The sequence below is a fragment of the Planococcus citri genome, chromosome 3, assembly GCF_950023065.1.
Source record: "Planococcus citri chromosome 3, ihPlaCitr1.1, whole genome shotgun sequence".
NCBI classification, from domain to species: domain Eukaryota; kingdom Metazoa; phylum Arthropoda; class Insecta; order Hemiptera; family Pseudococcidae; genus Planococcus; species Planococcus citri.
In genome coordinates, this window is record NC_088679.1 from 40,459,777 (window position 1) to 40,484,786 (window position 25,010).

General features: G+C 31.4%; 2 protein-coding genes across 3 annotated transcripts in view; both read right to left on the bottom strand.

Moving 5' to 3' along the window:
* nkd (naked cuticle) overlaps window positions 1-7,560 on the bottom strand; it is a 70,908-nt gene extending 63,348 nt beyond the window's left edge. The window contains exons 1-3 of one of the 2 annotated variants that reach the window (XM_065354503.1): window positions 7,450-7,560; window positions 6,945-7,078; window positions 1,939-1,993 (exon numbers count right to left, since the gene is read on the bottom strand). The gene's annotated coding sequence lies outside the window, so the exon portion shown is untranslated. Of the gene's footprint in view, window positions 1-1,938; window positions 1,994-6,944; window positions 7,353-7,449 lie in introns of those variants that run through there. The other variant, XM_065354504.1, reaches the window with a different exon arrangement.
* A 12,813-nt stretch (window positions 7,561-20,373) lies between these two features.
* Sec5 (secretory 5) lies at window positions 20,374-24,809 on the bottom strand. Its single transcript, XM_065354078.1, has 15 exons — window positions 24,498-24,809; window positions 24,119-24,419; window positions 23,855-24,050; window positions 23,662-23,779; window positions 23,379-23,593; window positions 23,039-23,294; window positions 22,880-22,956; window positions 22,662-22,808; window positions 22,325-22,572; window positions 21,978-22,248; window positions 21,790-21,897; window positions 21,392-21,712; window positions 21,139-21,323; window positions 20,978-21,034; window positions 20,374-20,805 (listed from the first exon to the last, which is right to left on the bottom strand). The coding sequence occupies exons 1-15, from the start codon at window positions 24,607-24,609 to the stop codon at window positions 20,718-20,720; spliced, it is 2,700 nt and encodes an 899-aa protein (XP_065210150.1). The 5' UTR covers window positions 24,610-24,809; the 3' UTR covers window positions 20,374-20,717.
* Window positions 24,810-25,010: the final 201 nt, after the last annotated feature.

Genomic DNA, 25,010 nt, shown 5'->3' on the forward strand with positions numbered 1-25,010 from the left:
AAGTACATCTATGTACAACACCTACGATAATTTTAATTATTCTACGAAGGTATTAAAAAATTAATTTTCTATCGACCATAGAAACATTTAATTAATGAAATTAATATGAAGTCGGCGTAAATTGAAAATTAAATTAAGTTACATTGTAATATCCGTAGAATACGACGCCCTTTGGGGAAATTTAAAACATCGAAAATGGTTGTAGGTACCTACGTTAGTAGAAAAGAGGTAGTATTCTTTTTTTAAAAAATACACGTTATGTATATATATATTTCGAGTGAGTTAGAAATGATTCAAGCGTGTTATTAATTCGTTATTAGCAAAGTCGGTACGATACGTACCTAGTAATTTAGCATCATTAAGAAGAGAGACTATTAAATATGAAGTTTCCTTTGCGTTTACGGCAATGCATTCTAAATTGTACGCAATCAGTTTTCCAAGTTACCATAAAAACGAATCAATATTCCATTAATTCGTCGCTTTAGGGGTAATTTATAATATTAATTTGAAGGGGGTTTATACGGTACCTACACGTATATGTTTTGTGGTGTGAAATAAAATTATTTCGTGTAGCTAATTCTACACGTTGGAAAAATTTTGTAGTTTTTTTTTGGTAGGTATAGACTACCTAGATAGCATGTTATTCATCATGATCTAGATTTAACATTCAAGTATCAAAGTATTCATAAATCGTATCAAATTCACGATTAATTATTTCCTACTAAAATTTCAAATACCTATAGGTACGTGCATGTACAAAATGAAAATAATTTTTTCAAATCCCATAATGCATAGCTGAAGTATAGAATGCCGACCATGCAGGAAAACACAGTTTGATATATTTTTATTTGTAAAGAATTTTATCCCCGATAATATAAAATTTAAAAGTAATTTTTTATATAACGTCTATACCCTTTGGCGAAATCTTCAAAATGTCGGGCGAGGCGAGAGGTAAAGTTGATTTATGAGCTTCATGAATAAAGGACGACTTTACAACACGCAGTAAACTTTTATGCTGTATGCCTGCGAAAGATAGTTTTTATATTTATCAACTCCAACTTTTATTCTAATACTTACCTATTCGTTTTTTCATTCATTTTTAAAATTATATCATTCGAGTTGTACGTTTCGGTATCAGTAAAAACTATACCTACACGAGTTAGGCTTATCATAAACGTATCCAAGTGCCTTTAAATCAGACGTGATAAATGTTGAGTAACCAGTCCTTATTGGTGAATTGTCAAAAACTTCGATAAAACAACAAAAAACTTGGAACGTTTGATAAGGAAACTGAAATATTTTCAATTTATCAACAAGGCTTCTTCTCCTCAAGTCTGGCTTGCGAGAGAAAGGTCACGAACTAAAGATTTATGATTTTTTGATAATTTATTGTAATAAAAAGAATGGTTCATACGAATAATTATATTCACGTTATGAAGTGAATTTTTTCAAATATAGAAACGCCAATTTGAAAGGGCTAGAAATTTATATTTTCCATATCATCTCAATTGTGCCAAAATTTTCTCCCTAATAAGGTTGTGGCCTGAGGGCAGAAACAAAGAGATTTAAAAAAAAGTTGTCAAAATATTACTTTGAATCATAGTTGAAAAAAAGCAGATTCTGCGATTATTCACGTTTTTCGGTGTCTCTGTCTACCCCCAGTCTGTCTTCTCCATCTAGCTAAATATGTATCATCTCAGCATCATTTTAACTTGTTCAAAATCATCTTACCATTTTTTAAACTAATTTTGAACTGATTTTTTGAACCAGTTCAAAAACGTTTTCATCACGTTAATCGTGCGAGTATGCCATTTACAGACAGAAGGAAATCCTACATTTGGCTGTAATAGATACATTAGCGTAGGTACCTATACATATGTAATTGTTAGGAGATGTAAAATGTTTTTATAGATACAGATATATTCTTTTTGTACTTACGTAGGGTGTATGTAGTCTCCGTATCCGAATCATTCTCAATATGCAAACGTAATTTCTGAAAAAATAAAAATAAATTATTTAGGGTATGGTATATAACGCACTTCACACCGAAATAAAACAATCGTTTTTAATGATCACATCACAATTCACTCAAAATTAAAATTCATCTTTTCCAAGAGTACATATAAAATAAAGGAATATTCGTTTTTGTAGGTAAGTAATGGTTAAAAATGTGGAAAAAATTACGACTCAAAAGTTTTTATACTCCATTTGGAGCGATGTGAAATGCGGTATTTATTCTGGTATTAAAAATTTAACGAAGGGTGTTTTCGCTGGGTTAAATTTCGTTTATTGTAAAATAGAATTTGTATTCGTATTTTGTACGTGCTGAATAATTAAAATCATGAGAGGTCATTCATTTAAAAAATTGCAGCGTTATTCTCCAATGAGTTGGTAGGTAGCTAGATATAGGAATAAAATGTCGAGATACAGGAAGTTTTAAAGAATTTTTAAAACGTAGCTCTCATCTAAGTACTGGTAAATTATATTAAAGTTTAAATCATACATACATTTTTTAAGAGCGATGTTTTGATTTCAGTATAAACATCATTGAAAAGAACAGCATTTTCATTGTGTATAAGAAACACAATTAACGGCATTTTATTCACGGAAAATGCGGAAAGTCTTGTCTCGAAATCAGATACTTGGAGTAAGTAATTTTCGAGTGTGTTTAAAGAGCACTTATGTTCGCCGAGTTTGTAATTATTACGCGCATTAATGGCATCGTTGTGAAATTTATGGGGGTAAACCGAAGGGTGAAGATTTGTATTCATTTTCGAATCTATTCTAACTGCGTAGAGTAGACAGGTAGGTACACGTGTAAAGTACATAACATAGGTGCAAGGGTTTTCCAACAACAACAACATCAGCAGCTCAGTCAGCAGTGTTGAAAATTCGTTTAATTTTCTCGGATAACGATCGGGAATAGGTTTTTCGATCAATTCAATCAACTCGAGCAAGAACCACTTTGGTGGTCATGACTTTAACCAAAATTTAACGCGAAATAAATTCAATAGGGAATAGGGAGAAACTGCCTATTCGAGAACTCGAGAAAGGCGCAAAAAGCTAGGCAAAATAAGTTACCATACCACCAACCGTTACCATAGTAAATGTGACAATTGGATGACACTTTAATTGTATTTTGATGTTCGTTCAAGAAGGGTGGTTACTTTTCACAACTGTTTTCCTTCGTACACACGTCATATAAAACCGTCAACGATTGATTCGACTCGTTTCGTATTTTATTGATTTTTATACGTATTATTCTTTCTTTTATTAATCCCATTACAAACATATTTGTTACGAAGGATTTAATTTTTTCAGCAAAGTGCCACGTATTATTGTTAAGCCTCTATTTGCAGCGTCTAGAAAAACACGACGACGAGTTATTAATATTCTCCAAATGTAACTTTCTTCCTTATATTCTCATACCATTTAGGAAAACTTTCAAATTCTCGTAGTAAAAAAAATGAAAATAACAGTCACAAGCGTACACTCGCAGTATCCTAATAGAAAATTTCTTTTCAGGATTTACTCGACAACTGTAAAAAAAACAATTGCAGATGCTATTATGTTGAATAAATTATTATTTTAGGGCAATCGATGCTGGCTCTGTTGGTATTTTATGGTAAAAGTGCAATGAAACAAAGAAAATATATGTTTACTCAGTCTGGAATGAAGAATTGATATTAAAAATACAGTTTGTTGGGTGTAGGTATACCTACTTCGAAACGGCAAGCAAGTTCTAGAATTTTTTCGAGGGTTGAGTTGAATGGACCATAATTTTGATCTTTTCCGTTCTTTTCTTTGGCTTTATTGCTTTCGCACTAATTCTTGAATGATGCTCCTCAAGTTTGAAACTTCTACATTCTCGGTTTCTCGACTATTAGTAAAAAAAATTAAGTTGTTTGATTTCGTTAAAATTTTGATTATTGAGTTAAAATCTTCTGGTGCTCGGATTTATTTCGATTTTTCAAAAAATCTTGTGTTTTTTTTTTTTTAAAAAAACAACCAATTTTTTAATATTGAATAGATTTTATTTTCTTCGTGTTTTCATTTGCCCCCTCATCCCCCACATTCACAAAAAAAAGTATCTAAAACATTACACAATTTCCGAATCAAACAAAAAAAGTCGAAAGAGCATGTAAAAATACATCACCAAGACTTTCAGTCATTGAATTTAATTTTTTAATTTTTGTTTAAAAAAAATTAAAAGTCGCTTTATTAATTTACATTGAAAAATAAAAAATTTGATAAAATCAATATGAAAATCTGAAATTTGATTTATACTTTATTTTTGATTGGTGGTGATTTTGAGCCTTTCCAAAGCCTTCAGCAGCGTTTATATTTTTATGTGTTGGAAGAGATGCTGAATTTTATTTCATCTTGGTTCTTTTCACGGCAATTTTTCTAAAACTAGACTATCTAAAAATGTGCTGTAAAGCGTAAAAAGGCCCATAAAAAGGATTAAAACCATCACTAATCGATTCGAGAAACCATAAAATAAGATGTAAATCATCCCTCAATTTCATCAAATTTTGATTTTTTTTTTTTACAGAAAATAGACCAGTGAGAATGAATGCGTAGGGTACGTCATCAATAATTCAAAATCAATTTTTGTCCCTCACGGGAAAAAAATAGTACTTTCTGAGTAGTAGTTTTTTAACGGAGTAAAAACTACTACTTCTTAACACCTTCATGGAGAAATATTAGTAGTTTTACATAAAAACTACTACTTTTGTCTAAAAACTAGTTCAAATTACTACTTCGTAAGTAGTAGTTTTGAAGTAGTAATTTTAACTAGTTTTTAAACAAAAGTAGTATGTAGTTTTTACGTAAAACTACTAATATTTCTCCATGAAGGTGTTAAAAAGTAGTAGTTTTTACTCCGTTAAAAAACTACTACTCAGAAAGTACTATTTTTTTTCCGTAAGGGGTAGGGATAGTTAAATTTTTCACTGTGTTTCAATCACCTAATACGGATTGAAAGAACTTTTCTGAAAAAAACAAAATATATTTTTTCAATTATGAATCAAAAAAAAAAAAAAATCATTGGCATCTACCTTTGATAACAAATTTTCTAAATATTGAACACTTGAGTAGGTGTAATGTTCCTACTAGGTATTGAGGATGAACTTATCTCTCACAGATCATTGAACTTTTATTTTTCAAATAATAACCGTAGATGGGGCTTCGATTTCTCAAATTTTCGTAAATTGTTCATCGTTTATTATAAGTACTAAGGTGTTGTTTCAATATAGGTAGGTACCAGGTACCGTTGACAACAACGAAGTCATATGTGAATGTTACGCATAAAAATTGAAAAATGAACACTGCATAGCTAAAATAAAAGCTAGGTACCTACTACCAAACTTTAAGTATGCATAGGTAAGTACGTAGGTACGTCATAAAACCCATTTTAGAACTGTCACACACATATCTCGTCATTCCAAGATACTACTTCGAAGATATCCATAAAAAGCAAACTTCCCAACACCCTCGTAAACTTCTATAACCTGAAGGTTTAAAGTTGAAAAATTCTCTTACGTTGCTCGTTACAGTTTTTATTGATAGTGTTAAAAATATATATTAAAACCAACCAAAATACTGAATTTTAAAAACGAAAGAATCTCAGCACAACAATAACGACAAGAAATTTTATATCGCATATGGAATACTAGGGTAGGTACCTACGAGTATATAACTTTGAGTTAGGAGTAAAAAGGGAATATCTAGGTACCCAATATTACGTATCAACGGATAAATTGTCACCATTTTTTTCACGATTTAACGAGATATATGATGTTATTGAAATGGAAAAAAACGTAAAAATCTTGTTAGATATAAAGGGTCAACTGCTTCTTCACATATGGTGAAAATTCTTGCTGCTTTGTTGGTCTGTTGGGTTTCTTATTTGCTGCGAAAAAATGCGTAAATTGTAACTTATCGTTTTATTCGCATGATTTTCTACCGATTCGTGGGCTTTTTTCAAGGTTTGGATTTTGGCTAGAGGACAAAAAATGGTGTAAATTGGATCGCTTTGTCACCAATAATGAAATTTATTATCATTTTTCGAAGCAGATTTGTAGATTTTATGATTTATGAAAGTACTGCTGTGCGTATACCAGTATATAGATATTAACATCATTATTAGGTAGTCAAAGTATTAATTTAGGATTCCTAAAAATATGCCTGCCTTATGAATAGGTAAGTTTAGTTTTAAATACCTATGTAGGTACTTGACTATTAAAATTTTTTTTTCAATAGTACCTAAGTATTTGCAGATTTTCAGCATTCAAAAATAAGTAGGTATCTAATTTTGCTTAAGTATGTACCTATGGTACTTCAAAATTTACTCGTCAATTCTAATCGTTTTTTGATTATTTTTTTGTACCCGCTCCTCAACATTTTAGTCTTTTTCTCCAGGTCTTTGAAAATTTGGTTTCCATTTGCTCTAATTGATGGCCATCCACAGCCAAACGGGTCCAAACTAAATGCACTTCTAATGATCAATACTCAATTGATTAATACCTATTGTTTCAAATTCATCATTTTTTGAACCCTCCAGCAAGTCAAGGTTCAGAAAGAATTGCACTCTTTGCTTCCTTTCCTTACATTCCTACTCCTTGAAATGGTAAAGTCTTTATGCTAGAAATTGAGTACCTAATACAAAAAAATAATAATAATAAACTATTATGACACTATAGTAACACTTTTTAAAATTTTTCTTCGAAAAATCTTTTATTAATTACATCCTGATTCAATCAAATTTAAAATTAACAACACACCACACTCTTTAATAATGCTGCATATTGCATAATTAATCAATTGGTACCTATCGACGAAACTTCCAAACCATAAGACTGTAGGTAAAAATTGGATGTAAAAGTGATTTTACGACACATTGATAAATATTTTCTAAGAAACGTGCAATTATAGGTACTTACCGAGTGAGTGGTATTCGATGATAATTTTTCATATCTTCGAAATGTCAATTTGCGACTCAGTGAAAGCAAAAATTGCGTGACGCTAACTTGAAAAGTCAAAACACCGGCTTGATTCGTGGAAGCCAGTTTTAAGCCTGGGATATACAATTTGAATAATTTATTAGATTATTATCAGAGAATTGATAAACGTCGAATCGAAAAGCTATAGGTAATTTATAATTCAGGTTTTTGTCGGAGCATCGTTGATATAGGTGGGTACCCAGATTATTTAGCTTTTAATATACATAATAGTTGAACATTTCTTCATCAATTTTTTAAATAGACATGCCGAATAGTTTTGTTTAAAAAAACGCGTGGTTTAGGTAAAAGTTGAAAAATAATATCGATAAACGTATTTTTTATTTAACCTAAATAGGTATTTAATTAGTTTCCAAAAATATTGAATTTTTTTTGAAAAATTTAAAATAAAAATCAAATGATTACCTAATTATTGAGTGAATATTACCTTTATTTAAATAGGTATTTTAATGGGAAATTGAACGAAATTTTTACGAAAATACCGCAACTACAGCTGAACCGCTGAACGCACGTTCGTTTCGCGATAAAAATAAGCACTGAAAGTTTACTACAGTCACATGGGATTTGAAGTACGTACGATCTCGAAATATAAACTTAAGGGTGTGTTAGCGCTTGCGCTTCGGCTTGAAAACGAAAATTTAATCCCTTACAGTTATTTGGTCTGATTATTAAGCGTAAAAATTGTATTAATTTATAATCCGCGCGTACGAGGGAGGAAATAATATTTCGTCGACGAAGGCGAGAAAATTCAATTTTCTATGCATTATTGTACGAGTTCGAAATTAATCGATAATCGGTAAAAATTAACGAAGTAGTCGACTATTCGTTGAAAAGCGTCGTAATGACTCAAATCAAATTGTTGAATTGTTAGCAAAAGAGACCACCACAGTGTAAGAAATAAACCGGCAAGGAAAAAGAAGTGTAAAAATACTTAGCAAGAAAATGTAAGTTAATGCTTTTGTTCAATTGATTGTAACTCGTAAAATTGATTAACAAATGTTCCGTCAAAGAGGTGGGTAAATTTGCAGGTATTTTTGTTTTATTTTAGTGGTAAAATATTCCAGTGATGCCAGCATCAATGGTTATTTTTACGTAGGTAGAGGAAATACCTATATGATGATGCACAATGCAGTAGATATCTAAGTAATAATAAGGTAGGATGACTAGTTTGAAAAAAAATGCCAATTTGAGGAACAAATTGTTTTTGAGATTGCAAATTTTTGTTTTTATAATACATATACCTACAGCATTATAGATAGATACCTATTTTCTCATCTGCTTAGGTACCTACTTTTGAAAAATTTATTCATTAGCTCAACGGACGAACAAATGACATATTTTTGAAGGTACAAAAATACATATCCTTGATTGCAAGTTTTGAGTTTTCAAAACTAAATACACAAAATTTTGAGAGGAAGAAGTGGAGATGAATTTGAAATAAAGGTTTTCGAAGCTTCTCATTCCCTATTCTCAGAAAAATAATCTCATTTTTTTAAAGCTAGCAACTAAATATTTTTTCAACTTTGTCAAAAAAAAAAAAACTATGAACATTGAACACCTACCTGCACCTATACTACCTATCTCTCTTCCTCGATGCATACCTATGATAAGATAACATGTTTATCCCAAGACGAAAAAACGTCCAAGTCCAGAAAAAAAAATTCCACTACACCCCGCCACGGAAATGAATCTAGACGCTCGTTCCTCAATTTAGTTTTTTTTATATCGATGCTGTTTTGCAGAAAGGGCCAAACTGCTTTTTTGATGTCAAGGGCCAAACTGTTTTCATGAAAAATGACAACAAAACAAAAGGGCCAAAGTGCTTCATTTTTAGGGCCAAACTGACATGAAACAGAAAAAAAGGGCCAAACTGCACTTGAATTAGGTGAAAATTCCACATTCTGTCTATCTGAAAGCTGTGTTGCATCATTAAAAATCATTTGTCCAAGTTTGTTACAGTTTTGATACAACTAAAAATGCAACACTGATCACAAAAAGTGATAATTTTTTTATGAAAGCTGGAAATAGTTGGATTATACCCTGTTTATACTGAACTTGGACGTAAATGCGAATAAATATTGTTGGCTACACCAAAATTTGTATTGATACGTGAAGAAGTTACGGCTATGTTTACTGCTAAGTTCGGATGTTTTCCGCTCTTTTTGATTAAAAATGAACAGTAATTTCAAGTTTTCAAAGACTACTACTTACTATTACGTTGCGTATGTACTCAATTAATGGTAAAAAGACTCAGGAACACAATGGTGTGCTTAGTTTCTCTGTAGGACTCACCGAAAAAATTTTATAGGAATTTGAATGGGTCAACGGAAATTTTTCAGTTCCTGTTGGATAGACTAGTGCACTTCGCGCTCCAGTGGTAAGACTAATTCTTGTATCGAGCCGCATGCGTGCTTATTTTGTAGTCTGAAGTCTCAGAAACACGATGGTGTATTTAGTTTTTTTGTACAGCCTGTTGTAAAAATGTTGGACACATCCAATGTGACTGAGGAGTTTTTTCAGTGAAAATTCAACCTCGCTAAGCTGCACCACGATCACTTTTAGTTCGTTAAGAAGATTTTCACGGGTCAAACAAAAAAATTGAATACACCACCGTGTTCCTGAGACTTCAGGCTACAAAATGAGCGCTCACGCAGCTCGTTACAAGAATTAGTCTTGCTACTAGACTTCAATATACTGCACTCTACCCATCCCTGAGCAGGACGATTATTTTCAAACGCTTCGCATGCTTTCAATTTTTTTTCTTGGAGCCGTATAAAAAAACAGAATACACCACCGTGTTCCTGAGACTTCAGGCTACAAAATGAACACCCACTCAGCTCAATACGTGAATTAGGCTCGCCCTCAGAGCACATCGTGCACGACTTTGCGAACAGCCCTCGTATTTTTGACAAAAAAACAATTTTCTTTTAAATTTTCCAATGGAAAATTCGACTTTGTTAATTTTTTTTGGTGTACCTTTCGTGGGGGAAGGTGGGGTGGAGAGCTTTCTGAAAATTTTTCCAATTTTTAGAAACTTGATAGATTTTCGTGCAGTTTGGCCCTTTGAATATTCCTGTGAAAATGAGGTAAAAAGGGCCAAACTGTATTTCACAATACATTTTTATTTTTCCTCTGAACAGAAATGCAGGTACATAATTGAATAAAATTTTTCTAAAATAATGCTCATATTGTTACTTCAGGCCATACCACTTTCATTCTCTCTCTCATTGCCTCCATGTGTGAATTATACCACTTTACTTTTTACATTCACTTCTTGAAAAGCAGTTTGGCCCTTTCTGCAAAACAGCATCGATATATACCTACTACCTATTTATAATTTATCTTCGTCATATTTCCGAATAAATTCCATTAAAATATTATTATTATTTTTTTTTAGAAAATAATATAGGTAGGTACCTAATAAATTCGAGTGGTAGGTACAATATGCAGGATAAATACGATAACAATAAATCAATCCAAAAATCTCTCCAGTTCCTTCTAATAAACTTGCGAGGATGAAAACTCGTTGAATTTAGAATGAAAACAGTTTGACTAGGGTGACTCTGCAGCGCGATGCTTATTTTAATATGGTATTTTCACGAATAATAGGTTAGTTGAACTGAAGTGTTGTGATTAGGGTTAGTAGATGTGGTTATAATATTAAATCGGCAGGAAAAGTAACGATGTTTGTGTGAAGGATCGATATTTTCTACCGCACATCTACTTGAAAGTTTCGCATATTTCCAAAATTTAATTTAACTTGAAAATTGAATGAAAGCGAATGCATTATTTACTTACGAATAGGAAATTATCGAGTTTCGAGTTGAGAAATTCTTTCTTGAAATTATTGCTTGAGAGCCTGGGTACAAATATTACCATAATTTAATCTTTTTTTTGATCGTACAGGTGAGCATGTATCCAGGTACATAAAGTAAATTTTTTAAAGATCCTCATCTACCTTCGTTTTAGATCGAGGTTCTTATTATTAAGTAGGTATATACTGTAATAAGTAAATTGTGAGCCACTGAAATACAATTTTTTATAAGGTGAGATTTCTAAACAGCCTCTTCGAAATGTAAGTGACATAAAAATCTCTTGAAGATAAGAAATGGGGCTAAAATTTCACATCCATTTTTGACACGAGTGAAAAAACTGTATTTTTAATGCCCTCATTTAAAAAAAAGAAAAAAAAACCAGTGAAATAATGAAAAATGCTATTATCAGTTGCATCTCTAGAAATGGTCTATTTTATTTGTATTCATGACTAGCATTCGGTTCAAGATCTGATTTCGACATAAGATTCTCAGACAGTTGCAACTCTTCAGCATTTGGTCTTCTAAATAAAAGTGCAATTTTTCTCGTTTAAGTGAGTCAAAAGTAAGCCTCAAAATCTTAGCTCAAAATAAAATTCAAATACCTATGTAATTTTTGAATTATTTTAGATAATTCAAGTTTCTGTATAAATAAGACACCTGGTTAAAATCTCCATATTTATCACTGAATTTTTTCATTTGAAAAAAAAAATGCTCTACGTTGTATGCAATTAAAATTCTGAATTGAGTGATTCGGTCTCTCGATCAACAACTTTAGGAATGTTCAGAATGGTGGGTACTTCAACTAGGTACCAAAATACCAACGCGTTTTGAGGGTCATTTTCAACATATGTACATATGTATGGTACCTACCTAGGTAAGTGAGAAAAAGGGGAAAAAGGTATTTTTGGGACATCTTTTAAAAAATCTCGAAATGCTGGATTGGGTATCTACAACCCTTGGAATCTTCCACTTTTAGGTCGTATTCTTACTAATAATTCTGTTCTGAATACCACTCCTGGCACGAGAAAAAAATAAGGTATGCGTATTTTTCGAAAACTTGTTTTCCTCACCCATGTCAATGTCGAAATTGGGTCTCTATTCAATTATGATTATTGATTACCTATACTTACATGTTTAGATGTGACTACAAAAAAAAATAGATTTTTCGGTTTTGTCGTTTAATTTTTTTAGAATCAATTTATCCAATTTTTTTACTAGGTACCTATTTTAGAAAATTTGAAACCAGCAGAATTTAAAATTTTTGGTCTGGGATACAAACTTTAGGTAACATTGCAGTGACGAGATATACAGTACGAGAATAAAATACCTTACGTGCTAGCTCTAACTATTACTTATGCGCCTTATAAATTTGTGTTATTTCAAGTACATAGGTAGGTACCTACAACTTACATATACTTATTAGACATACATTAAACAAAGTAATTATAATATATTCTTTGCGGAAGGTAAGTAATTCTTAATCCTTGCTAAATAAAATTTACATTCAAATAAATATCAAACCGAGATACCTACTTAACAGATATTCACTCGTTTCGTTTCCTTTGAGAATTTTCAAGCCACATTTCATACCTAATACGTTCACTGGCTGAATTCTCTCAATTCTCTGTTTTGAAATATGTACTTCGTATCCTTTACCTATACCTACAATTGAATAAAATATACTCAGTCGAGTAAGAATGGCATTAATAAAAATTCATTCCCCTTAATTCTTTCTCTATTTCATGGTCTGTTCCACCTGTCAGAGAAGTCATAATCATTCGCAAGCTTGTAAACTTAATCGTCATCGGTATAGGTATTTTCCGCCAGAATAATTTTTCCGCGCTATCTGTATCCGTCAGTTTTCATCAGCTACATTGTAATCCCTTTTGGGACACGGGAAATATATTCGGCAAGTGAACCAATATTTCTTTTCCAGCGAAAATTTTCAACGAAAACAAGGAATTTTTTTACATGATTTAATCAACGTAGTTTACTCATATCTATCGATTTTACGCCTGAACCTACTTAGGCTACCTTTTTTTTCCTTGACAAAATGCGACTCAAGGGGAGAAAATGAAAATGAAACGAATGAATTTGTAAAATAGAGGTAAACCTACTTATCACTTTGAAAACTAAGAGCAAAAAAAATTCAATTTAATGAATATAAATGTTTGAATAAAATTTTAAATTAACAAGATATCGCCGAGTAAGGCATGAAAAAGAGATTGTTCGGTTTTCTCGTTAAATTTACGATGTGCTGATGAAATCTGAACGTTGATTTTGTTCGCGCCGCGTCGGCATATTCTTTCGTTTTGAGTAAATGTTTGCTTTCGCTCGCAACTAAATGCAAATGTTCATCTGCACCGTGAAAATATTATTGTAAAGCACCGTATTTTCATTTTCGTCGCTCCAAAATAAATATTCATTTCTCATGCCGTAATTTTAGAAATGCCCGATCAATCTCGCGTAAAGTTTTTTTTTTTTTTTTTTTTTTTTAATTACAGACGTGTACAATTATTTGTATCTTTGTGCAGATATCATACTTTTACCTACCAACCTATCTACTGTTTTATTTCATTTTTGTCTCGTGTTTGTAGGATACGTATGGAAATTTAATATTATTATAGAAAAGTATGTGTTTAAAAAAGTGACACTTGAACTGTGCAACCGCGTTTAAATTTCTTTGAAGTTCCATTCGTTAGCTTTTTATTTTCACTTTATTTTCTTTGTTGCAGGTTGAAATAATTAAGCAGTATTTTTCAATCGAATATTCCTGTTTTGGTACGACAATAAAGAACATAGGCTATTGTAATTATTTTTAACATATCTTTTGAACATATGCCACTGGTCGTAGGTATGTATTAATAATGCAGGAGTTATTTAAAAAGGGCATCATGTATAATCCAAATTTTTTTTCGTCAAATGCATTCACCATTCATATTTTACCTACTTACATACCTTATTCATTTGAGTCATTTTTACTTTAGGGGAAAAAGATGGTGTAAATTTTTTTTATGATTTTATTCATCGAAGTACCTACTTCAAGACAGAGTTTATAAAGATAGCGAAATTTGTTAACCTATAAGCAACCTGGGTCAACAAACTGTATAAATACTTATTCGTCGATTGAAGAAAAATAGTCATCGCAAACATCGAACAAAAAATCACCTAAACGTAGGTAACTGAAACCTTATCGAAAATAAGAAAAACTTTTGAAAATATGAAATAATATTAGAAACGCTCGTCTGACACTCGAATAAATGAAAAACTCAGATTTACCTAACCGCTTTGATGTTAGTGCTCCGATTAAAAGGCTCTTGTAGTGTCTTCAAGAACATTATAATGGTTAAAAAAGTAACAAAGGATTTTTATATTAAAAAAGTCTTAATAACGCCTAGATCTCGTATTATTTTTTTTTGTTTTGCGAGAATTTCAATTTCGACAAAGCGAGATTACAAAAACGGCCACAATTGTCGGTTAAAGGAAAAAATTAATCTCTATCGAGTTGTCGAGTAAAAGTGTTTCAGAAATAATTAATCGCCAACGGCAGAATTGAATCATTTTCAGTTGAAAAATAGGAAAAAAAAAGAGTAAAATGTATGGTACCTATTCAGTTAGGTATAATATATGTTTTGTTTAGTGCGAAACTAACATTTCACTGTTTAATAATGGCCCAAAAAGTTGTAATGATATTTTCCCATTAAAACGAAATTACAAATTACGAGCAAATTTAAATATTTCCAAAATGACTTATTCCCTTGGCACCTACGTATTCTTATTTCATTTAGAGCGTATTCCTATTTGCATTCCACTTTTCGGCTATTCAGACAGTTCCATTTCTCTTGAATAACGTTCGCGTACAAATAACTACTTAGCTAGCTTTTGGAATTTTTTCCACTGTTATAAATTTAAACTAAGGTAATTTAAAGCGAAATTTTACTAGCTATACGAGTTAGCTATGGAAATAGGAAACTTTCTGTTCCAAGTTTAGGTAAGAAGGTAGGTATTGATTTCGATATTACATTTTTACACTTTATTTACTTCATCTAGAAATAGATAACCTCGTGTCAATAAATAACTTATGCTCATGATTTTTGGTAATTTTAAATGCGAATAGTCAAGACATTTCAAGATAATCGCAGGAAGTAAAAGAAAATATGCGATTGTACCTTATTGTTATTCTGTGTCCTTACGGATTGGCTCAATTACGTTGAAAAAAATGAATAAAAAATGAAAAAACAAAAAAAAACACAACTATCTAATATTAAATTTAAGTTTTCGTTCAAGCGCTCCAAATTTATGAATTCCATAAATTTTCAACCATTGTTGACACTTGACAGCTTTATATTAAAATTTCATTATAATTTGCGATTTTGAGGATGAACCGTTTTTTTTCTTCCAAGTAGCCAATTTATAAAATTCATAAATTTTTTAAATAATTTTGAAGCGTTCGAACAAACCTAATAATTTTTTAGGAGGAATGTGAAATGAGATTAATTTGAGCAAACACATTTCAAACTCAAATAATAGGTAGGTAAATATTAAATTTATTTTAAAAAAACAAAAAAAAAACTGAAAAGTAACTACATAGCTCAATAAAACAATTTACGTACCTATTAGATTAATCAAACATCAATTTCATTATGAATGTAAATTAATAAAAAACTAATTAATTGAGAATTTTGATGAAAATTTGAAAAATATGATTTTTTGTGATTTTTTTTTCAAGAAGTGTACTTGCATATTTTTTTGAAAAAAAAGATATAGAAATTTATTTCAAAATACATAAATATTGAAAATATATCGAAAGTAGATACTCGGCAGGTATATTCGCTTTTATTTCCAGGAATTATAAAAACTGTGAAAATTGACCTTTCAACATTACAATAGAGTAGCATATCATTAATCATTTTTTCAAATAGAATAAATTTTTTAGAAATAATTTGTCAACTTTTTTTCGGATTTTTTAAAAATTATGTGTCAAACGAACGCATTTGTTTTTTTTTTGGTTTTTAATTTGGCAAGATAATTGGTACCTATATGTAGGGTAGGTATAATATTTTTCAATTTTTTCATCTTTGATTTTTTTGGCCTTGTCTAAAATATTTTAGATATCTTAGATACCAACTTTTAAAATACATACATATCACATAAATTTCTTGACATTTCAAATAGTTTATTTTGCGCTTTGTTCTTTTTTATCAACTATACCTCTGATTAAGATCTTATCTATTCTTTAATTTTCTTTATTATTATTTATAGCTATCTAATTGTAATATGTTTCTCCTCTTTCATCCACCCTCCACCTCACTGCAAATCCACAGGTATATGAGTGACAGGGGAGTGGCGAGATTTGGTAATATTATTTGTGCTCTGTATTATCAACTATCAAATTACACGTTTTTTCCAAAAAAAAACAACGTTAAGTACCTACGTATATCTTTTTCGGAAGAAAAACTCAACTTTGGATAGGGTTGGTATGGTACATACCTTTATGATGCTTCAGCATTCATTCGTACTTAATTTCATAATGTAGGTAGTTTATTATTCTTTTATTCCGTATTGACGAATATCTATGAAATAGTAATATATTTTTCTAAGATACCGCTTCAATTTACGTTTCCATTATTATATTCGATCGATTGCAAAGTTTTCGTTATTTTTAGTGAAACCCGATTTCCTTGTTATTTTTTTTCTTAAATGAAAAGCCATTGTTGACAGAGGAATCGGATTGTGTAATTCTCCTGTACAAACATTTCCAGCATAATAGCGTATACATTTTGTAATGGAATTTTACTTTTCTTCTTAAAAGTCTGTCTACAACACACGCATTTTACTCAAGTTAAGCGAAGGGAAACTTTTAATTCCAACATCATTTTCCGATTCAACAATTTCCGACCAGCCTGTCGTTCACATCCCTTCTATTTTTTTTTTCACCATATAACCCTTCAATTCGATGAGATCTTTATTACGATTAGAAATGGACTGTTGAGGGGCACTAGAATTTCAAAATGGTGGATTTGTTGGCCGGTGTGTCGTGCAAGATATGGTATTATTATTGCGTTATAAGAATTATAAATTTCGAATGAGTTTTCTCACACTTTCGAAAATCGTGACTATTGATTTTAAAGAGAGTTGGTAGGTAATTTGAACTTTTCATGTTTGATGTTGACGAAAAATCATTAGCATCGCATTATCATACAATAGTGATTGCACAATGACTTCTTAACAAACTGTATCACACCTATAATTGAAAAGAATATTTTAATGTCTAAAACATCCATATAAGACGCTATTGTTACGTGGAAATTGAATTGGTGGTTTTCATAAAGTGCCAAAGAAATTCGGATTGGGAAGCACGACACATAATGTAAGCTTTTACCAGCACATATTCGCGCGACTGAATTCACAGATAAATTACATGTAGAAATTTCCAATTAGCATTAATTCATATTTTGAAAATTATGAGAGACTAGATAGAGATAGAGATTGGTGGGTGCTGGGTATAGCTATAGGTAAGTAAGATAGGCTTGGCATAAGACGTGAAATTTGAACTAGGTATATCTCCAATTGCAAATAAAAGTAATTACCTACCTATAAGTAGGTACTATAAGTATTCAGCTTCCAACGCAGTCGTTCGGTGATTAGGTAAATATTCATTATGGGATATGCACCAGGGATTTTTTTCCAACTTATGTGTGTAAGTGGAGGTTCATTTTTAGACAATACGTTTAATATGTAAAAAAGCCGCCGATACGCCTTTGGATATTTAAACCTCTTAATTAACCAATAGGTAGATAAAGTTACAATTTTAGATTTTTAAAGAATTATAATTTTGTCTGCATTATCAGAACATTTAAAGCAATAGATACCTACATAAATTTATAGTCTGTTATTATGCAACTGAACCGTGTACTTGGGTTACGAACCTTATAGCTTCCAGTAAGTAACTCGTTTAGTATAATGAGATAGGTTACTCGTACCTATAATTTTTAATACGTTTGTGAGAAATTTCTGGAAACCAGATATTATTACGTCAAAAATTGTGTATTTCGCTCGTCACAAAAGTTTTCTTAACACCGAGTAAAAATCATTCGAAAACGTTTAAATTATTGGTAGGTACTCATACTCGAGGGATATCACGCGATCATTTTACACTTTCAAGTGTTATTGCTTCCTCTTAATATCATGAAATCATTTAAAACACAATGTTGTAGATTGTTCGACAATATTGAATATGCATATTTATTCGCTTTTCAGCCAAAAATTGAACTCAATGTGAAAGAGAAATACATAAATTAATTTTAATCAAAAATAAATTCAATTATGTATGTAAGTAATTAAAAAATCACATTAAGGTAATACAAGTAAATTACATAAACAATAGCTAAGTGTATTAAATTAATGTAATAGGATTTTAAAACATTGGGAACGTTTAGGAAATCTGTGTGTCAAAATCTATTGACCGATACAAATTTCGAAAAAAAATTGAGTGAATTAGGCCAATTTTATCCGATATGTAACTAAAAAAAAAACAATTAGCCATAAGTATTTTAAAAAATATTTTCAGAATCGCTGCCTCCTTTTAATTTTGAAATAGGCAACTCTTATACCTGTACAAATGATTTGTTGCATTTCTTGCCAATTACCTATACAAATCTAAAGCAGGACAAAAATTTCATAGGAAGGAATCAAAGAAGATTTCATGCGATTAGAAAAATTCAATCTCTGAAAAAATCCAAACACCAATTTTTAAAATATAATTTAACAAGCACAATAAATACGATACCTTTACAAAACTTGGAAGCAATTTTTTGTGGCAAATATTCGAATCACATCACCGCTAAGACTAACATATACATAGATACCAATCCCCTATGAGAATACCTAAATCCTTTCGAGAACTTGCAGTACGAAAAAAAAACACATTTTTCAGGTCAAATACTCGTATGATTCGAGGATCCATTGAAAACGCTGTTAAAAGTTGACTTACAATAGGTAGCATTCGTGAATTGGGAAAAGCCACGTTTGTACGTATATTCTATAATCTTGAATGAACATATTCCTTAATTGCATTAAGAGCAACGTCTTCCTGAACAGCTGAATTGAGAAATAAAACGATAAAAAGTGCAAGTTAAATATAAAATGCGAAAGGGCGATAAGGCTAAAAAAAAAAGGGTGTTTTGAGAATGCAGTACAAGTGGCAAAGTTTACAAAGGGTAACGTGAAATGGAATTTTTAGAAGTTGTTGAAGGATAACCCAACGAACGAAAGGATAAGAAAACACGTTATGATAAGCTCGCAAAAATAAGTGCTGATGGAAGAAAGAATGATGCAACCATGAGAGGATTATGTATTGGCATGATTATAATAAAACGCTTCACTGAAATTCAATGCGATAAACCCATCTTCTATTACGAAAGGATAATGTAATAATACCTAGTTCAACTATAAAATCTTCGTCGAGGTTTATCATTCTTCCATTTAATTGACGGTATGTAGACGTATGTACCATTTTTGGCGAAAACATGACCATTGTAGGCGTACATTATTCGTTTAACAACTAACTGACGAGATTATCTAGGTAACAGGTACCTATCAATGATTTTTGAAAATTTCGAACCAGTTAAAGTTTTAAAAATAATTTAAATGTATCTATTGAGAATCGCAAGTCGACCAATAATAACGAGAAATTTTCTTAACAAATCTGGCCGATAACAAAAACAGTTGCTAACGTTTTATTTCAACCGATTCAACATCAAAGAAAATATCAAATGTTAAGCGAAAGCAGTCATCTCTATTTTGTTCTTTTATTAGAATTCACCTCTAGTCTTGTATTCTTTTGACAAAAAGTATTCACCTTTGTTTCCATATAATATATCAAGTATATACGAACCAACATCAAAACGAGCGGTAACATACGCATACCATCTGTAATATTTCTTTTATGAAAAAAAAAGAAAAAAACTAAAATTTTTCAGCCATAAAGAACTTTTATATTACTTTGTTTAAGATATTTAACTCAAAAGTTGAATAAAATATAAAAAAGGTATTCAAACAAAAAAAAAACTTTCATAAAACGAAATATTTTGCTGTGATTTTTTTTGTTCAACTTTATATATACTTTTATTGCTTTTCTTTACATTTATTATTATTTTTTTCTTATACATTTGTAAAACGAATCAAAAATGAAAAAAAGAGCACACTTGTGTGTTCATCACATCCAAGAAAAACATCACACATACCTCAAGCATGGCCTACTTGATTTCATTACCTAACTTTCTTCGAGTGAACTTTTACATTAGTGAAATTTTTCTTCGCAGTTTTTAAGGCCAAATGGAAAATACCGACAGACTATTACATGTCTATTATAAAATATCGTCTTATTTTACGAGCACATGTGAGGGGACCTTTTCAATACTGTACAAGATCTCTCAAAACAAAAAAATACATTCGTTTTGGAATAGTCTTAAAAATTGACCATTTTTTCATTACTCAGCTAGAATTTGATGTTTTAATAGAAAAAAATTGATCAATATTAGTCTACATATTTTAATGAGTATAATAATATTTCAATAAATACTTAGTATAATAATTGAATCAAAACTGTGATATAAAAAATAAATTTATGAAAAACATGAACATACAGTTTCAAACTTTAAAGACGCATTGAAATGAAAAAATTTCAATTCACAGCCAAATTACTCGTAAGAATGATCCTTAATAAATTAATAAATTGTAATATCTGGTATTAAACTACATACATATTTAGGAATCAATATGGATAGAAAATATAATCCGCATATCAAAATCGTTATTCCGAGATAAAATTGAATAATTATATAATATTTCAGATTTGGTATGTATTATCGGTGTTAAATCAATCTTTGACTTGGGAGATAGCAGTGAAGCAAGACAATTGCAAACTGGTCCTCTTCATGAAGTTTTGTAATACTTCCTCAACGTACCTGAAAATTAAAACGAGGTTAAAATTTATGAACAAGATTTTGTCACGTGTCTAAAAAATAAAAGCGTAAGAGATGTCTTTCATATTTTTTGCAGATTCATCTCCATGAAGATGCAACAAAAATGTATGTATAAAAAGCGAATAATATTCAGATTACCAAGTTGGTAACTTACCTGTTTTCTTCATCATTCAATTCTGGTACAGCATCCAAGGCATCTCTAAAAAAATTCCTGAAAAAAATAAAACAATTATTACCTACTTCATGAATTGTTTCTTAATGCGTAATACATACAACGAATTTCATAGTACATCTAAAATTTATTATTCCACTTACGCAGCGTTTTCCGTAATGAATAATTTGAGCACGTTATGCAGTCCCATTATGTCAATCCTCGCTTGCACTTTACCATTACTGTTGAATTTCGTAACGCACGACATCAATCTGGACAATTCTTCGGCAACGGTTTCCAAAATTTGCGATATAATATGGTACAGAAGTTTAGGCACAAACCTATGAACCTGTAAAAAATTTTGCCTAATAAATCGCGAACCTAATTTTGAATTAGTTCAACGTGACTATAACGTACTTCAGCATAAACAGCAGTAACATTGGTCAGAATTTCTTTCGCGTAGGGTCTCAAATCTGTTGGTTTACCGCACATGCCCCATTCGAAATGCCCTAAATACATAGATGGTTCAATGGTGCCCACTAATGGGTCACTTTTTAATTCAACGTATGTTTCTATCATTCTTTTTTCTAAAACCGACAAAGCGTTGCCACATTTTTGAATCGGTTCGTCGGTAGATGGAAGACCATGATGGCGGAATAAAAACGATAATTTGGGGTAAATTACGATTCTCGTATAGCGACAGTTACTTAGCATAGCTAGTAATCTTTGCTCCCAAGTCTGAAAAAAAAGTGAAAATGTGAAAATTCGAATACAAGATACAAAAAAATAGACAATATTTTCCAATGTAAACGTACTAAATCTGAGGATTCTTTTTCAGAGTACGGCGTCGGAGAGCCAATGAGTTGAGATACAGCTACAGCTTGTTCGTGATCTTGACTAATCATTCCGAGTACTTCAAGAGTCTATATTTTCAAAATACTCGATTAATTTAAAAAGCAGAGCTTTATCTCTCTCCTTAAAAAAAAAAAAAAACATAAACTACCTGAACAAAATTGAGAAATATTCTATTGATCAACGTGATAAACTCTTGCTTAGCGGTGGAATTATTCAACACAGAGGTTTCTTTACTTTCGGTTTCTAAAGCTGATTCTTTGATTCTTTTAATAGATTTAGAAACCAAGTCTTCAAATTCGCTTGGCAATTGAGTGACTGCGCCATGTTCTCCATCGAAATCTAATTGCCATTTTTCTTTTTTTCCCAAAGCTTTTACACTTTCAGCAGTTTTTTTCAATTCCATAATCATCGAGTGAATTCTACAAGTATAACATGACAACATGTAGCGACAGACGACTCAAGATTTCAAAAATGTAGTAGTGTAGAAAATCTAACCGTAAATCAAGCAGTAATTTGACGGTCAGATCTATAGGTTCTTTGGGAATTTCCATTTTTAGTAATGAAGAATACATCGACTGAACCAACCGCACGCAATGCGGTAACCATACTGAAATTGTTTCAGCCAGAGCTGACTGTTTCGACGAAGAGTATTGAGGCCATTGATATTCCTTTTCAACGATGCCTGATAATATTGCTGCTTTTATGAGATTGCAGCACAGTTCGATGATTCGGATCACGTTTTGCTAAACAAGAAAAATATACTTTTAATAGATGTTATTACTTATTAAGTTATTAAATATTTGAAAGATTGCACAGTTGAAACATAAATTACTTTAAATTCTTGTTGTTTGGTTTTGTCAGGTTTGATCTGTAATTCGCCGTTGAAATAGCACTGACCAAGTTTCCAAAATTCAGGCAATGTTACAAGAACAAAGTTTATGATTTCTTCTACAAATGCAATTCTAGGCGGTGTATTGTTCTATAAAACATAAGTAAATCATGTTCAAAATATTGTTCTTGAATAAAAACGACGAGTAAAATATAATTTACCTGAGTATCGAAATGAAAATTACCACTTGGCGTTCGACTATGGTGTTTCTCTGAAACCCCATCACTTTTACCTTTACCTGCGAAAACATAGAAATGGCGAATTATTCGAAGATTTATGGATTTAATACACAGGTATTAGTATAATTTTCAAATCGTTACCAGATTCGACTTCGAATAAAGCAGACTCAGCTGAAACGTGATCTTCACGACAAAGCCAAAGTTGATTAGTCATATACTTATACGTATGACTAATGGCATCCCATCCAGGATCACCTTCTACTCCTAAAACCATTAGGTTTCTAATAATTTTTTTCTGCTGTTCCAGCGTTACCGGCATATCCTCTAATTTTGAACGCAATGAAGTTTTCAAATCTTGTATTCTCTGTTCGACTTCGGACAAAACTTGTTTGAAAATCTATGAGAAGAAATGGATTTATTTTAATTAATTAGCAATATGAATTGTCATCATCTTGAAGACGAAACTAACGTTATTACTCACCGGTGTTTCGAATTTACCAAAAAGATTACGAGCTCTCGTATAATCACTGATCACTAAATCGAAATCGCCGTGTTTTACATTATGTTCGATATTTACTGGTAAGAAAAACAAGAATTTATATCGGGTCACTACAGCAAGAGCGTTTCGAGTAGCGTCAGCTTTCTCTCTTCTCGATAACACATCTTGAAATATTTTTCTGGCCTCGCTCAACGAATCTACAATTGATTAAATTAGCAATGAAGCGATTAGAATGATAATTACCTCAATCAAATTATTAACTAACCATTAATAGCTTTATCAACATTTTGCGTAAGCTCCTCTCGTTTAAATTTATCTTCTTCAAATTTTTCTTTCAACGTAAACAACGTTTCCATTTGTTCCATAACTGAACTAACATTATCCTGCAATACAAAATCCGTACAAATCAGTATAGTAATTCATACACAGATTGAAAATTTTTCCAAATCAATACAAACTTTTAAGAACGAAAGTTGACCCTCTCTTTGCCCCTCAACTTTACGTTTCAAATAAGACAATCCAACTTTGAGGTCATCGAATGAAGTAGCGTGATGATGTTCCAATAGAAACCAATTCGGCTCAAAATTCTCTGCAGCCAAATCACCGGATCCATCGGGAAACATTTCGTGCAAATCATCCTCGGGGAATTTTTTCCTAAAAAGTAACCGGAAATCGGTCAAATGATAATCTACCGAATTGGATTGTATCACACTGCAACGTACTCATTTTCCTCGACAGATAAGCCAAGAGGATCTTCTAGGTGATAGGTGGAATGAGATAACGATCGATGTCCCCAGGATAGCCCTGGTAATGGTGCTTCTTCCACCCAAACAGCACTTTCTTTCAGCGGTCCGATAGTTTCATGATAACCTCGAAATTGTACGGTGCATGTACCTTTTCCGCCAATTTTAGTGGTAATGATTATATCACCTCGACCTTTTCCAGGACCAGAACGAGCGATGATCTTGTTTGTCGATTTCCATTCAGCGGAAAGCAAACAATCGCAGCCACATATCAACAAACCTAATCGAATGATTGTAAGGGTTACATTTGTTTATTATGAGATGAATAAGTTCTGTTCAAGAAGCAATTCTAGCTTACCGATCAAATCGTTCTGTTCTCTGCCTAAATATTCGCCTCGAATTGTCACTCTGGTCCCTGGAGGACCCTCTTTCGGCGAAATTCCAGTTACAATCGGAGGAGGCCCCATCATGAGCGTAGCATATGAGTACTTGGGAAAGTTTCAACTTTTACTAAAATGAAATGCTCCGGTCTTTTCGGCAAACATTAGTATAACGCTAGCATTCAAAATTTTGTTGATTATAACACTTTAATTAAATGAATTTTTATGAAAAATTAGGTAAGAAAAACTAGAAAAACACTGTTGTAGGATGATAAGAAATTTCCTGATAAGATTTACAGTTTGTAGCGTTGTTCTTTTAGCAAGATCCGTTGTTTTTCCGGATATCTGTTTATTGTGCTTTTACCAAAGATTGTCCGATCCGTAGTTTGGCTAGAATTTTAAAAAAATCCAAAACGAAAGTTTCAACCGAACCGAACACGTATTGTAATTTCCATATGAGAAAAAAGAATTGATACACAAACTCAAATCCG

What these genes read in the sequence shown, in the direction of transcription:
- Sec5 (XM_065354078.1), bottom strand. Translation starts at nt 24,609, where the DNA reads ATGATGGGGCCTCCTCCGATTGTAACTGGAATTTCGCCGAAAGAGGGT. An exon ending in GTCAACTTTCGTTCTTAAAA is followed by an intron (nt 23,780 to 23,854) that starts GTTTGTATTGAT and finishes TTTGTATTGCAG; the next exon opens with GATAATGTTAGTTCAGTTAT. An exon ending in TTTATTCGAAGTCGAATCTG is followed by an intron (nt 22,957 to 23,038) that starts GTAACGATTTGA and finishes ATGTTTTCGCAG; the next exon opens with GTAAAGGTAAAAGTGATGGG.